Below are 14,145 nucleotides of genomic sequence, written 5' to 3' on the forward strand. Positions count from 1 at the left end.
CATATACAAATAAGAATACATAAATTGATGTGAATATATGACTATTTGGATTTGATAGACGAGTGATGGGAAATGGGTTATTTTCTATGTTGAAACTTTCATAACAAGTTGGCTGTCTTAGCTGAAATTCTTAATCCAGAAGAGTTTCAGGTTTGGGAATTTCAATATTTATACTATATGATATCTTTTAGAGATGAAACACAAGTCTGAAACTAAATTTACATTTCCTGTAAATGCATTCCGTGTATGCATAACCTGAAGGTCACTGTATACAGTTTTTGTTTCAGTTTGTTGTTGTTTGAGTCAGAGTCTTGCTGTGTAGCCCAGGCTGGCCTACATCCTCATTCCTAGGTCCTGAGTCCTCCTTCCTCAACGTTTCAAGTGCTGGGCTTGCAGGTGTGTTGCACTGCCACATCTGTATTTTGATTGAGACCATCGCATCAGGTGCGGTGTGGACTTTGTCACTTGTGGCATAATGTCACGCTCAGAATTTTTTAGTATTTGGATGTTTCAGACTTTTTAGGATAATGTTTAACATTTTTAAAGAGATAATGATTTTGGTGCAGCCATGCCTACTTTGGCCTTTTGTTCATCTATTGTTTCATTGTACCTGTTGTTTCAGTTCTGTATCTTCTTGAAAAGTTAAACCTTATGCCCAGGAAATGGATCTGGAGGCTTGTCCTTGTTGACCAACGTGATCCACCATGGAGCCCCTGCTTAGTGATAAGACAAGCCACAGGGCTGCCGCGGAGGGTCACTTCATGAAACCCACCCAAATCCCAACTGCCAAATTGGCCTGACTGAACTTTGTTGTTTAGACCACATAAACTAGCAGATGGATGTCAGGGGAGTTTGCAGCCTTAACTTCCTTTTGTTCCCCAAATTTTAAGAATAGGAAAGTCTGAGGTCTCAGAGTCAGCTTGCTGACTGAGTCCTTGCCCTGAGTCCCTACCTGTTTCTGTTTTCCCGATGCTATACTGTTTTCCTGATATAATGTACAAATTGCCACCCCAGTTGAAACAGTCTTGTTATACTCCTTCTCGGAATGTGAGTCTCTTCCCCAATTCCTGTAGTAACAATTCCCAGCTAACACATCTTTCTCAGATTCTCTTCCTTGAATTCCCATAGTCCATATAATGTGACCCATGTGACTGCCCATGTGACCCATTTGACTGCCCCTTAAAATTTTGTTAAATTCTACCCATACCTGTCCACTGCTGCTACCTCCATTAGTGCTTGGAGCAGCCTGGCAAGTCTGTCCCCCAATAAACCCTTTGAGCCTGCCTCTCATTTCTTACAAAAAGCTATTCTTTTGGCGATAGATATGCTCATTGTGTTTTCATTCAGCTCAACATAGAAATGATCCTCAGCCCTTAGTGGCTTCCTCCCTCCTTCCCTGGAAGGGCCTCCCTATTTTGCCCTTACTCTTAGTGTATCAGCAATAGGGGATAAGTAGAAGTACCTGTTTAACAGAAGTTACTGGGATTGACAGAATATAGAGTCCTTGTGGTTAGACCATATAAAATATTTGAGTGGGTACACAAATATTACCTGATTCTTTGCCCACCTATTCCTGGTCCTGGGGAAAGTCCTGGAATACATTCTTGGAGGAGACTAGGTTAGGAGGCTCCTAGCACCACACAAATGTCAGGAATAAAGCCCCCAGGATGCTTTCTCAAGAGTATGTTTGCAAGGCTCTCTAACCTTATCAGTTCTGCTGGTCAGGAATCTCTCAGGATATAGTTATGCCTCACCAAGGCTGACTGGAGCAGCAGAAAGATGGTTTTTCATTACTTATTTCTTTGCTGTTTGTGGTTGTACTGCCATAGCCTTAAATGCTTCAGTGTATTACTAAAGACTAGGGTTTTTCATTTTCCTGTGAAAGCTTTCTTTTAAATTCTAACTCAGGAATTAGTGGCGAGGATGTAATTTCTTTTTAAAGCAACTTGTTCTGCAGAAGTTGAGAAGACACATTTCTCCTGTTATAAAACATACATTTGTGTGTACTGTAGAAGAAAAATATTCTCCCGAGTTTGCTTTTCTTGATTCTGAGCTCTCCACAGAGAATGTATTTTTGTATCTCATGTTTGCCTATGTGGACTTAGATGAAAGGCTAATTTTCCAACCGTGGCTTTTCTGCTAGAGTTGGGAAACTGGAAAGCACGAGGCTTCACAGAGTTCCACAGTCTTTCGGCTATGAACAGGCTCTGCTTTGTGGATAGCCGTACACTGTGTCAGGGTCTGCTGACCAGTGCCAACTGCAGTTCCATGAGAGGCTACCCCTTAAATGCAGATTTGTTGGGAAGCCATTTGGGGTTTGTGGAGCTGTGTCCCGGATGAGGCAGACTGCCTCTGGAGAAGCTTGGTGCTCCAGAAGTCTTGTTATCTGAATAGGCTGACTATAGTGACTATAATTTAGTTTTTTGTACCTGAATGTGTCTCTGCTGGCCGGGCCTTGAGATGTCTTGGGGAAGACTGGGAGGAATTTGAGTAGGTGGATGCCTACCACTAAATGGGGTTGACTGACAAGCCTTCTTGTTCCTCTTGCCCTGCTGTTGGAGATCTAGCAAAAGACAAGTTTCCTTTCAATACCTAAGCTGAGATGCGTCCTGCAAAGGCTTATTAGTGTAGCTTCTATGGCTCTTACAAATAAGCCTTTCACAAATGCACCTTTGTGACAAAGGCTTACTTGTTACTCCCTCACAGCCAGAGATCAGAACACACGTCCATAAATGCTTCCTTGCCTGGGGTTCAAAGGTCTCTGTGAGCTCTCCTCACACCTCATTTGCCATGGTGATAACTGGATGGAGAGAGTTGTGTCTTATCCCTGAACACCTCAGGGCACTAAGTTCTGTTGGGGAGTGTCACAGCAGCCAGTGGGGAGTGAGAATCCTGGAAGGTGTGTGCTGAAGTCCTTATCATGGGTGTATCCAACATTCCTCAAGGGTCTTACCCGAAAGACACTGTGCAACCTTTTGAATTTACTAGAAAGAGATTTGTCTTCGAATACCATGTTGAAATGCTTAAAACAATCTCCCTTTCTTGTCACACTTTTGGTTTCATGATTATTGCTGTTTAGGGATTCCTACTTGGTCTCTCGCTCCCACTCAAATGAGGAAAGAGAATTTCAATGTCTGAACTCCCAACGGACAGCTTGTCCTTGGCTCCCACAGTGTTGAAGATTAGGATCCTGGAGGGCAGTGCTGTCTTCCTCCTTTCTCTTTATGCTGTGCCCTCTCAGTTGCCCACCTATTCTACACTCAATTCTATCACGTGTAGAGGGGCCAGTTTTTTTCTCTCCCTCTAGTTCAGGAATTTGGAGCTACTGATAGTGTTAATTTGACTTAAGAGTTGAGTGTAAAGCTACTTGAGAGGCTGAGATCTGGATGATTGAAGTGTGAGGCCCCCTTAGGCACACATGTAAAAAAGCCTTCTCAACCTATAGCTGGATGTAGTGGTTTATGCCTGTAATCCCATTTGTATGGAATGCTGAAACACGGGAGGATCATGATTCAAGGGCAGACAAGTTTGAAAGACTCCATCTCAGTGAAAAGAAGCTGGGATGGAGGCATGGCTCATAGGTAGAGTAACTAACTGCCTAGCAAGCACAAGGCCCTGAGTTCAAACCCTAATAACCATCACTCAAAAAAAAAAAAATCTGGAAGTGAATGAGTTGTCACAGGAGTTATAAGATAGTATTTCAAGAAAGACTGAACAATAAAATGTTTAATTTAAAGCTCAAGTGAAGAGTTAATGCAGGTGGCTCACATTTGTAATTCTCGGTACTCAGGAGACTGAGATCCTGAGGCTTATGATGTAAGGCTTAGTCTAGGCAAAAGTTCTGAGACTCTTATCTCCAAAATAACAAGCAAAAACCAGAGCTGGAGGTGTGGCTCAAATAGTAGTGCAAGATGAGTGAGCCCAAGCCCTAAATTTAAACCCTACTACTGCCCAAGGAAAAAGACGAGTTCGAATGAAATGAAGAATGAAAAGTATCCACTGGATTTGGCAATATGAACATGAATTAGTAACATTAACAAGAACATATTCTAGTGTTAAATTGTAAGAAGTGGTGAGAGGAGAGAAGAACGAATTGAAGAAATTAAAAAAAAAAAAAGCTGAATGTATCCAAACAAATCTCAGGGACTTCTACCAAGGAGAGTGGACTCAGTTGTCTCTGACCCTTTAGACTTTGGTACATAGGCAGTTAGAATGGTGTGGGTTGTCTTGCGTTGGGTTTGCGTTGTGTGGTAAAGAGCCTGGTGACACAGCAGGTGTGAAATTCCAAACTTAGAGACTGCAAATTCCCAACTTAGAGACATGCAAATGGTACTTCAGAAGGTATTGCAGGCAAAAAGCTTTTTTCCCCCTTTTCCTTACCAAGTTCTTAGACTGTCTTGGAACCTAGGTAGTTATGTTTAGCTGCACTAGGGATAAAGGGAGGTAACAAAAGGAGATGACAGTCAGGAGTGCAGCTGGAGAGCTTGCAGATATGTTTGAGTTGACTTTTGTGTTTTAGTTATTGTTGGTACTGGAGTTTGAACACAGGGACCCACACTTGCTAGGCAGGTATTCTACGACTTGAGCCATGATCACAGCCTCTGTTTTTGCTTTAGTTATTATTTTTAAGTAGGGTCTTGAGGCTTTGCTGGGGGCCAGCCTTGGACAGTTCTTCTACCTGTGACCCTAGGTATGGAAGGCCATCGGTGAGATGCTATTAAGAGTATAAAGAAGTATTGTTGTCTCTGATTACCTTCTGTGATAATCTACTATGGCTAGTGCCTAATTAGGTGGGACAGTTCAGTTAGTCAGCATTGCCAGTTGCTCCACCTTGGTGTTTCACACCTTGTTTGCACGTTGATGCTCACTTTTGATTGCTACACTAGGGAGCATCTTGAGTTAGAAGCATTACATATCAGGTATCAACCTGCATGCTGCCATCCATCTGTTGTTTATGTCTTCTAGTACTAAATGGGACTACTCAGAACTGAGTTTTAAAACATGCTTATTTCTGAAGAGGAAGAGTTAAGAAGAGTTGGGCACCAAAGATTTCTTGCACTTGTTATTTTGAATTCAATCTGGAAAAACAGGGACACCTTAGGTTAAGTGATGGAGGGTGGGGAGATAGAAATGTCTCATGTGCCTCAGTTTCTCCAGAAAGTAATCTACATGTATGTGTTTGGCAGGTGGAAAGGAAGCCGACCAGCATGGATATTTACGACACTCAGACCTTGGGGGTTGTGGTCTTTGGCGGGTTTATGGTGGTTTCTGCCATTGGCATCTTCCTGGTGTCAACCTTCTCCATGAAGGAGACGTCCTATGAAGAAGCCCTCGCCAACCAGCGCAAGGAGATGGCAAAAACTCACCACCAGAAAGTAGATAAGAAAAAGAAGGAGAAAACTGTGGAGAAGAAAGGAAAGACCAAGAAAAAGGAAGAGAAACCCAATGGGAAGATACCTGACCACGACCTGGCCCCCAACATGACCATCCTCCTTAAGGAACCAGTGCGCGCACCTGCAGTGGCTGTGGCCCCAACCCCAGTCCTGTCTCCTGTGGTCCTTTCCCCTGTAGCCATGGTACCCGCCATGCCTCAAGAGAAGTTGGCCTCTTCTCCTAAAGACAAAAAGAAGAAGGAGAAAAAAGTGGCAAAGGTGCAGCCAGCGGTTAGTTCTGTAGTGAATTCTGTCCAGGTTCTTGCTTCAAAGTCTGCCATCTTGGAAGCCTCTCCCAAGGAGGTGCCTATGATGGCTGTACCTCCAGTAGGGGCCAAGGGCAGTGCCTCAGCCACTGCCCAGGGCAAGAAGGCAGAGGGGGGCCAGAGCCAAGTCAAAAAGGGAGAGGGGAGCCCAAACCAGAACAAGAAGTTAGAGGGAGCCCAGAACCAGGGCAAAAAGGGGGAAGGGGCCCAGAACCAGGGAAAGAAAGGTGACAATGCTCAGAACCAAGGCAAGAAAGGAGAGGGATCCCAGAACCAAGGCAAGAAAGGAGAGGGATCCCAGAACCAAGGCAAGAAAGGAGAGGGATCCCAGAACCAAGGCAAGAAGATGGAAGGGACCCAGAACCAAAGTAAGAAGGTAGAGGGAACCCAGAACCAAAGTAAGAAGGGGGAGGGAACCCAGAACCAAGGCAAGAAAGGAGAGGGATCCCAGAACCAAGCCAAGAAAGGGGAGGGAACACAGAACCAAGCCAAGAAAGGAGAGGGAACACAGAACCAGGGAAAGAAGGTGGAGGGAACCCAGAACCAAGGCAAGAAGGGGGAGGGAGCCCAGAACCAAAGTAAGAAGGTGGAGGGAGCCCAGAACCAAGACAAGAAAGGAGAGGGAGCCCAGAACCAAGGCAAGAAAGGGGAGGGAGCCCAGAACCAAGGCAAGAAGGGGGAGGGAGCCCAGAACCAAGGCAAGAAGGGGGAGGGAGCCCAGAACCAAGGCAAGAAGGGGGAGGGAGCCCAGAACCAAGGCAAGAAGGGGGAGGGAGCCCAGAACCAAAGTAAGAAGGTGGAGGGTACTCAGAACCAGAGCAAGAAAGGAGAAGGAGCTCAGAACCAGGGCAAAAAGGTAGAGGGAGCCCAGAACCAAGGCAAGAAAGGGGATACTGTCCAGAACCAGGGCAAGAAGGTAGATGGAGCCCAGAATCAAGGTAAAAAAGGAGAAGGTGACCAGAACCAGGGCAAGAAGGCAGAGGGACCCCAGAACCAGGGCAAGAAGGCAGAGGGACCCCAGAACCAGGGCAAGAAGGCAGAGGGACCCCAGAACCAGGGCAAGAAGGCAGAGGGACCCCAGAACCAGGGTAAGAAAGTAGAGGGAGCCCAGAACCAGGGTAAGAACCAGGGCAAAAAAGTGGAGGAGTCTCCCAACCAGGGCAGAAAGGCAGAGGGGTCCCAGAATCAGAGCACGAAGGGGGAAGGGGCTCAGAACCAGGGTAGAAAGGGGGAGGGGTCCCAGAACCAGGGCAAAAAAGTGGAAGGATGTCCTAACCAGGGCAAAAAGGGGGAGGGGGCTCAGAACCAGGGCAAAAAGGGGGAGGGGGCCCAGAACCAGAGCAAAAAGGGAGAGGGAGCCCAGAACCAAGGCAAGAAGGCAGAGGGGGCTCAGAACCAGGGCAAGAAGGCAGAGGGGGCCCAAAGCCAGGACAAGAAAGGGGAGGGAGCCCAGAACCAGGGCAAAAAGGGGGAGGGTAAGAAGTCAGAGGGGAGCCCCAACCAGGGCAAAAAGGGGGAGGGAGCTCCCAATCAGGGCAAAAAGACAGAATCAGTTGCTAATCAGGGCACAAAGGCGGAGGGTAGTTCCAACCAGGGAAAGAAAGCAGAGGGATCCCCTAATCAAGGCAAAAAAGGTGAGGGAGCCCCAAACCAAGGCAAAAAGACAGAAGGGTCCTCCAACCAGGGCAAAAAGGTGGACACTGCTGCCAATCAGGGTAGGAAGGCAGAGTCAGCTCCAACCCAGGGTAAAAATGCAGATACAGTCCAGAGCCAGGAAGCCTCAAAGCAAGAAGTTCCTACAAAGAAGAAGTCTGGTTCAAAGAAAAAAGGCGAGTCTGGTGAGTGGCACATACCTGTTTCTTGAATTTGGGAAGACTGTTTTCTTTCTGGCGTGTGGGTTCCCTTTAAGGGTGCCAGGTATGCCAGTCAGCTGTTGTTACAATGAGACTGTGTAACAACCATCCTCCAAATCAAGCAACAATCATTTGTCCTTGGCTTTTGCTTCTGTAAGTTGGTTGACGGTTGCTTGCTGGTGTGGGTTGTGTCTGCTGTGAGTCTGTCCTTCAGGCTGTGGTTTCTTGGGCTGCCTTCCTTGCAGGTTGAGCTCAGATGTGCTCCATCTGTGTTCACCCTGGGGCCTAGGCTGGAGTTTCAGGGGCTCTCCAAGGTAGGGGCCCTCTCAGGGTTATAGCAGAGGCACAGAAGGGCATTTCAAGTAGGCTCGTTTTAATCCAGTATCCCATTTTCCAGAGCAGTTCATGTCATGTTCTGCCAGTCTGTTCTGTGTTTTCACCTTACCTGATGCCTTATTTATAACTTTATTTATGTGTGTGTGTTCAGTGAATAACAATAATGGGGTTTGAACTCAGGGCCTAGGCGCTGTCCCTGACCTGTGCTTAAGGCTAGGTCTGTACCACTTCGGCTTTTTGGTGGTTAATTGGAATTAAGCGTTTCATAGACTTTCTGCCTGAGCTGCCAGATCCTCAGATCTCAGCCTTAGTAGCTAGGATTCTACATGTGAGCCACCAGTGCCAGTTTAGGAGAATGTTTGTTTGTTTGTTTGTTTTTTGGTCAGTCATAAGGCTTGAACTCTGGGCCTGGGTGCTGTCCCCCAGCTCTTCAGCTCTATCACTTCTGGTTTTCTGGTGGTTTATTGGAGATAAGAGTCTCAAGGACTTTTCCTACCTGGGCTGGCTTTGAATGGAGATCCTCAGATCTCAGCCTCCTGAGTAGCTAGGATTACAGGCGTGAGCCACCAGCACCCAGCAGGAGAATGTTTTTAAGGAACAATTGGATTCCCTCATATTCCTCCCCCAACTCTTTCCCTTCTTCCCTGCCCCCACCCAAGTCATTCAGTGAGCATTAATGTAGATGCTATGTAGACAGAGAATAATAATAGAAAACATTGCTTTGCCTTTATCTCTTTAGTGGCTGTTAATATAGAAATTGGGCCAGGAAGTCTGATCCTGTTCATCACTCACTTGACACTTACTTATATTTGTTTCTATTCCTCCTCACCCTGAATTGTAAACTGACACACTAATTTGTAGTTGGCAGCTCTAATGCCCCTTAGACTGCCTAGGGATTAAGTACATTCTGCCTACTCAGGCATAGACAGCCACCAACAGTGATGGGTGTGAAGATTCCATAGCTTCATACAGAGAAGGCACAGTTTTGTTGAGAAAAATAGGATACCAGATTCTTTAAACAATATAATAACGATATAAGACAAAGACATTAAGTGATAAAGATGTAAGAAATGATTTAGGGAAACATATAGTCTTCCCTCATATCTCAGGGGATGGTTTCAAGACCCCACTGAGCATCCCCCAAATCTGGGGATGCTCAAGTACCTTACATAAAGTGGCTTAATATTTGCATATGACCAATGCCCAGTGTCCTGTATATTAATTATTTTCTTTATGTTAGAGATTAAACCCAAGGCCTGTGCATATTAAGCAATTGCTCTATCACAAACCTGCAATCCTAAACCATCCCATTCATTTTAAATGGTCTCTAGATTACTTAGAATACCTAATACAATGTAAATGCTATATAAATAGTTGTTACACTATATTGTTTATGGAATAATGACACAGAAAGAAGTCTATTTATTCTTAGGGTGCAGTTTTGTGCGTGTATGTGGATTCACTGGAATTGGGGCTTGAACTCAGGGTCTTGCATTATTGCTTGGCTTTTTCTGCTAAGGCTGGTACTCTGCCACTTGAACTGTACCTCTCCTTCTCAGCTGCAATTAAAAAAATTGTTTTTGATTACGGTTGGGTGAATCTTGTGGAAAACTCATGGATACAGAAGATTGGATGTTCCACAGTGAGAAGTCCAGGTGTTTCTTTTATTTATTTTTCTTGTAATGTGCTAATATTTTATCCTTCAAAATTGAAAGCAGCCCTGAAGAAAACAGTGGATCTTGAAGCTGTGACAGCATCCCCTGGTGTTGGAAACTTCGTGTAGAAGACCTTCAATATCATTCTCCTCCATGCAAGGCCACATGGGACAGGAATTCTAATGAGCTACTGGAGTGGATAATTTCCTATTAAAATCTTTATTATTTAATGACTTTATGAAATTATTTTTAGGATCATAAAATTGGATCATGGTATATTATCTTAAATCCACTATCTGTCACTCAAACACCATAATATTTCCAGATGTTAAGACGATCCAGAAAGATACCTAGAAGAGCCTGGGTACAACTTTTTCTGCATTTGAATGTAGTTCAGCATGTCAGGATTGACTTTCCTTAGGAGTTCAGCATTGAAACACAGAGCAGGACTTAGGAGCAGGAGTGGCAGAGAACAGACATTAAAGGCTAAAGGTCATTGGTAGCATCCCAGGCTGGGCTAGTTACACAGGACTGTCAATAAGGGAGCATGGCCTCCCAGTCACAAGGAAGAGTCCTTTGTGATTTTCAAGAGCTTGGCCCAGGACAGATGAAGAGAAGCATTTATGAATACACAAGGGAGCTCTTAGGTGGCACACATGGCGGGGTGGTAGAGCTGGAGATTCCAAGAAGCATTCAGTTGACAGGTTGATGTCCTCAATTCCCATAGATCAGTAGGGTATATTGTTGAGGCTCCCAGGTAAGCCACAGATAACCTCTGTGTCCTAAGTGTCAGCCATTTCTGTAGTTCTAAGGTGGAGGTCTCATCTTTGGTGATGGCTGAGCACCTCCTGTGGAGGACCTCATAGCCAGTCTGTGTGGATGGAAATGAAGAATCATGCCCTTTCATTTTGTCTTTAGTGGAGTGGTTAGACCCCATGTGACAGTGTCAAACCAAAGTAGGCAAGGCAAGGATATGTTCATGAGTTACTGTGCTTTTTATTACATGGTACACTTCTCTGGTCTTTGCTAGCATTTTCTCAAAATGTCCCAGTTATCTAATGTAAAAGCTTAACGGCTGTTAAGCCGTTAAGACCAGCGTGTGTGTGTGTGTGTGTGTGTGTGTGTGTGTGTGTGTGTGTGTGTGTGTGTGTGTGTGTGTGTGTGTGTGTGTGTGTGTGTGTGTGTGTGTGTGTGTGTGTGTGTGTGTGTGTGTGTGTGTGTGTGTGTGTGTGTGTGTGTGTGTGTGTTTAATGTTATGTCTTGAGAACCCTCTGGGTTTGCCTTATAGATTCTGTAATAGTCTGCTTATTCCCAGCTTAAATGTATTTTCTGTTCTTTCTGGCTAATGGCTTCTAGAGATGTTGCTTAATTTCCTTATGGCTACCATTTTCCTGCTGATAATAGCATGGGGTGGGGGAACGGGAGGAGGGGGAGGATGCAACTTCCAGCCACGGCCAAGTGTGCAGGCAAGAAGGGCAAAGCAAAGTATTTCCACAGCACCCATAACATTGCAGCCTTGCTTGTACAAGAGGCTCTCCAGAGAGGGCTTAGCAAAGTGGGTGACCTTTCCCCCCAGTTTGGGTGTTCCCACGTACAAACATTCAAGGAAACAATAGAAAAGGTAAAATCTATTGCTGAAAATAACTGAGAATTCCAACTTACACCTTGTTCTGTGAAGATCCATTCCAAAATTGGGTGTTGGTGATATGCTTCATATGCTGGGCCATTTTGCATCATGAGAGTCATTTTTAGTGTAGGAACACTTAGGTATTTGTAGCAATGTTCCCACTTTGTCTGATGTGTCCTTGGGCTTCTGTCTTCATTTTCAGGGGTGTTTCATTAGTCATAAGCCATTGTAACTGAGGGTTTGGTGCATGAATCTGAGAACTGACAACATGGATGTTTACCAGGAGCTTATGGAATCTGTCTATACTTCCTTGTATGTAGTGTACCAGTGTGTTTCAGATACGTATTGCTCTTTTGCAGCTTTGATCATGTACTTGTGTAGACATGAAGGAAAAGCAAGCCTAAGTTTTTACATGTAGTTGGACCTTTCTATTTTGTTGGCTCAGGTTGTGGTCAGCCCTAATTGGCCTACTCCCTGCCTTCCTTCCTTCCCCCTTAGCTAGGACTAAATCTCTGTCCATCCACAGCCTCCATCCACCTTGAGGCCACATGCCCAAGGCAGAACTGGTGGGCACTGTGGGTAGGACAGGGTGAAGTGGCCAGATGGCATGTTGCAGGGACCAAGGAAATGTTGAAGCAGTGTTCTTGGTTGCTTACAATGTGGAACAGGCTGGGAAGGGAGCTCCTCTCAACAAACTCAGGACACCTTGACTTAAGCCACAAGGAGGTGGGGTCCTAAAGCCAGCAGATTTTAGCATGAGCAGCAGAGGATGGTCTAGAGCTATTATCTACTGAGAGCCATTGGTTGCATTGGCCATTTAAATTGTCACTTAAATCGATGGCTGACAGGTGCCATGAAAGAGACCTAGCAGGTGTACAGGCAGATACAGGGCATATTTCTGCAGGCCCATCTTGGAACTCTTTCAGAACTAATGCTCTGATTTTTCTAAAGAACAGATCAAGGCCCTTGTCTGTTGCTGTGTTTGACAATGAACACCTGCTCCCCTAATCTCTGCTTCTTAAAATTTATTATTACGTAAATTCCTATTTCCAGCAAACAATTCAAATAATACAGAAGCATAGCTGTGGGGTGGGGTGAAAATGAAAATGCAAAGTATTTCTTCCTATTCCATCTTTATCCCCATTCATCCTGGGGGGGCCCTGGAGGCACAGCTTGTCACGTGACCACTGTGGTGTGCACAGTTGAGATACTGCTCTCTGCTATATTGGTGTATTCGGTGACATCTTTCCACGTTGCATTTGCAGAGCTGCCGCATTCAGCTGCACAATATTCTGTAGCATGAATGCATCATAATTTATTTAAATGACACTTAAGTAGTGTGCAGGCTTTTTTGGGTGCTAAAATTAATGCTGCAGTGATGTGCGTATATTGCTATGTGAGTATCTCTCTAAATTCCTAGATATGTAATTGCAAGTCAAAGGTAGGTACATTTTTAATTTAGGAAGAGGGTGCTCCATTGCTCTCCAAAAACATGCCGTGATTTATGATGAGAGGCCTGTACAGTTGTTTTCTGAGTTAATCGCTGCTCACATGGTTCTCCCATGGCACTGTGGGAATGGTTTTAAGTTCTGGGGAGAGGATTATAAAAAGAAAACACTGGCCTATAAAACAGAAGGTGTGGATTCTTTTCCAAATGTTTGGAAAAGAGAACTGGTGGAGGCTGAAGGGGAGCTCCCAGAACTTGTCCCACCACTGGGAAGCCATCACTGGCATTGGCCCAGAGCCTATCACTCGGTGCCTAGTGTCTGTTAGGAAAGCCCAGCTTCCTGCACGAGAAGTCCGTGTATGTGGTAGTGGTTGTTTTTTGTTTTGTTTTTTTTTTGGTCGGTCCTGGGGCTTGAACTTTGGGCCTGGGCGCTGTCCCTCAGCTCTTCAGCTCAAGGTGAGTGTTCTACCACTTGAGCCACAGTGCGCCACTTCCGGTTTTCTAGTGGTTTATTGGAGATAAGAGTCTCATGGACTTTCCTGCCCGGGCTGTTTTCATCCTTGGGGTTTAGTCTTTGCTTTCCTAAGTCATTTTAGATTGCCTCCTGCCCTGAGCTCCAGACTACACTTGGCATCTTAGCATTGTGCTGTGAGGAGATCCTCCCCCATCTTAGCACTTACAAATAAGTCCTGGTCAATATAGTGAGAGCCTGGTAAGTGAGAGACTGGGACTGGGGAAGTAATATGTGTATGTGCTGAGAGTGTGCGTTTAGTGTGAGCTGTAGAATTATGTGCTTTTTAATGAAGCTAGGCTTCCACAGTGCTGGTGCTGAGAGTCTGAGATCAGGACTCAGGCAGGTAGCCCACCCAGGGATCCATGTCTTCCTGAGTGTAGCATGGGAAGCAACCCGGGGCCATGGCACTTGTCTCATAGACCCTTGGTTGGCTTTTTGGTCACATAGGCTGGTGTTGCTGTGTAACCATGGTATCAAGGCCAGGCGAATCCCACCAACTTCTACCCGTAGAATATGCTCATAGATGGGGAGGGGGGAGGCGGGGAAGGGAAGTGAAGGGTAAACAAAGGAGGAGGCTGCAATGCTTGGTAAGAAATGTATGCATTATCCTGCCCATGTAATTGTAGCCCCCCTGTACAGTATGTTCTCAAATAAAATAAAATACAATTTAAAAAAAAAAGAAAAAAAAAAGAATATGCTCATAGAAAAATAGGGTTACAAAGCCCACTATTGCCATCTTGTCAAACAAGCAAATCTATATAGTTCTATCACTGAGAGGTAGGATTGTAAATACTTTTCTTCCTCCCCCTCCATTTTCCAGTTTTTCTATAGCATATGTTATTTTTAAGTGGATAAAAAAATGAAAACTTTATTATTTGTTTCTAAATTAAATAGAGAACAAAGTGCTAGAACTTCTGTCCTGAGCATTCCTAGAATATCTCTAGGCAGCAGAAATGAGCACCTGTTCATTCTGTCCAGTGATTAGGACGAATGGCAGCTAGTTCTCAGGCCTCCA

At 45.0% G+C, this 14,145-nt stretch overlaps 1 protein-coding gene across 3 annotated transcripts in view; it reads left to right on the plus strand.

The window, feature by feature from the left end:
• Positions 1-14,145, plus strand: part of LOC138803708 (ribosome-binding protein 1-like) — a 72,834-nt gene that overhangs the window by 23,776 nt on the left and 34,913 nt on the right. For all 3 annotated transcript variants that reach the window (XM_069987778.1, XM_069987779.1, XM_069987780.1), the window contains exon 2: positions 5,187-7,536. In XM_069987778.1, the coding sequence (XP_069843879.1) occupies positions 5,208-7,536 (2,329 nt within the window). In that variant the 5' untranslated portion in view covers positions 5,187-5,207. The remainder of the gene's footprint in view (positions 1-5,186; positions 7,537-14,145) is intronic.

Source organism: Dipodomys merriami, unplaced genomic scaffold (genome assembly GCF_024711535.1).
Source record: "Dipodomys merriami isolate MVZ:Mamm:240054 unplaced genomic scaffold, mDipMer1.0.p SCAF_346, whole genome shotgun sequence".
NCBI lineage: Eukaryota > Metazoa > Chordata > Mammalia > Rodentia > Heteromyidae > Dipodomys > Dipodomys merriami.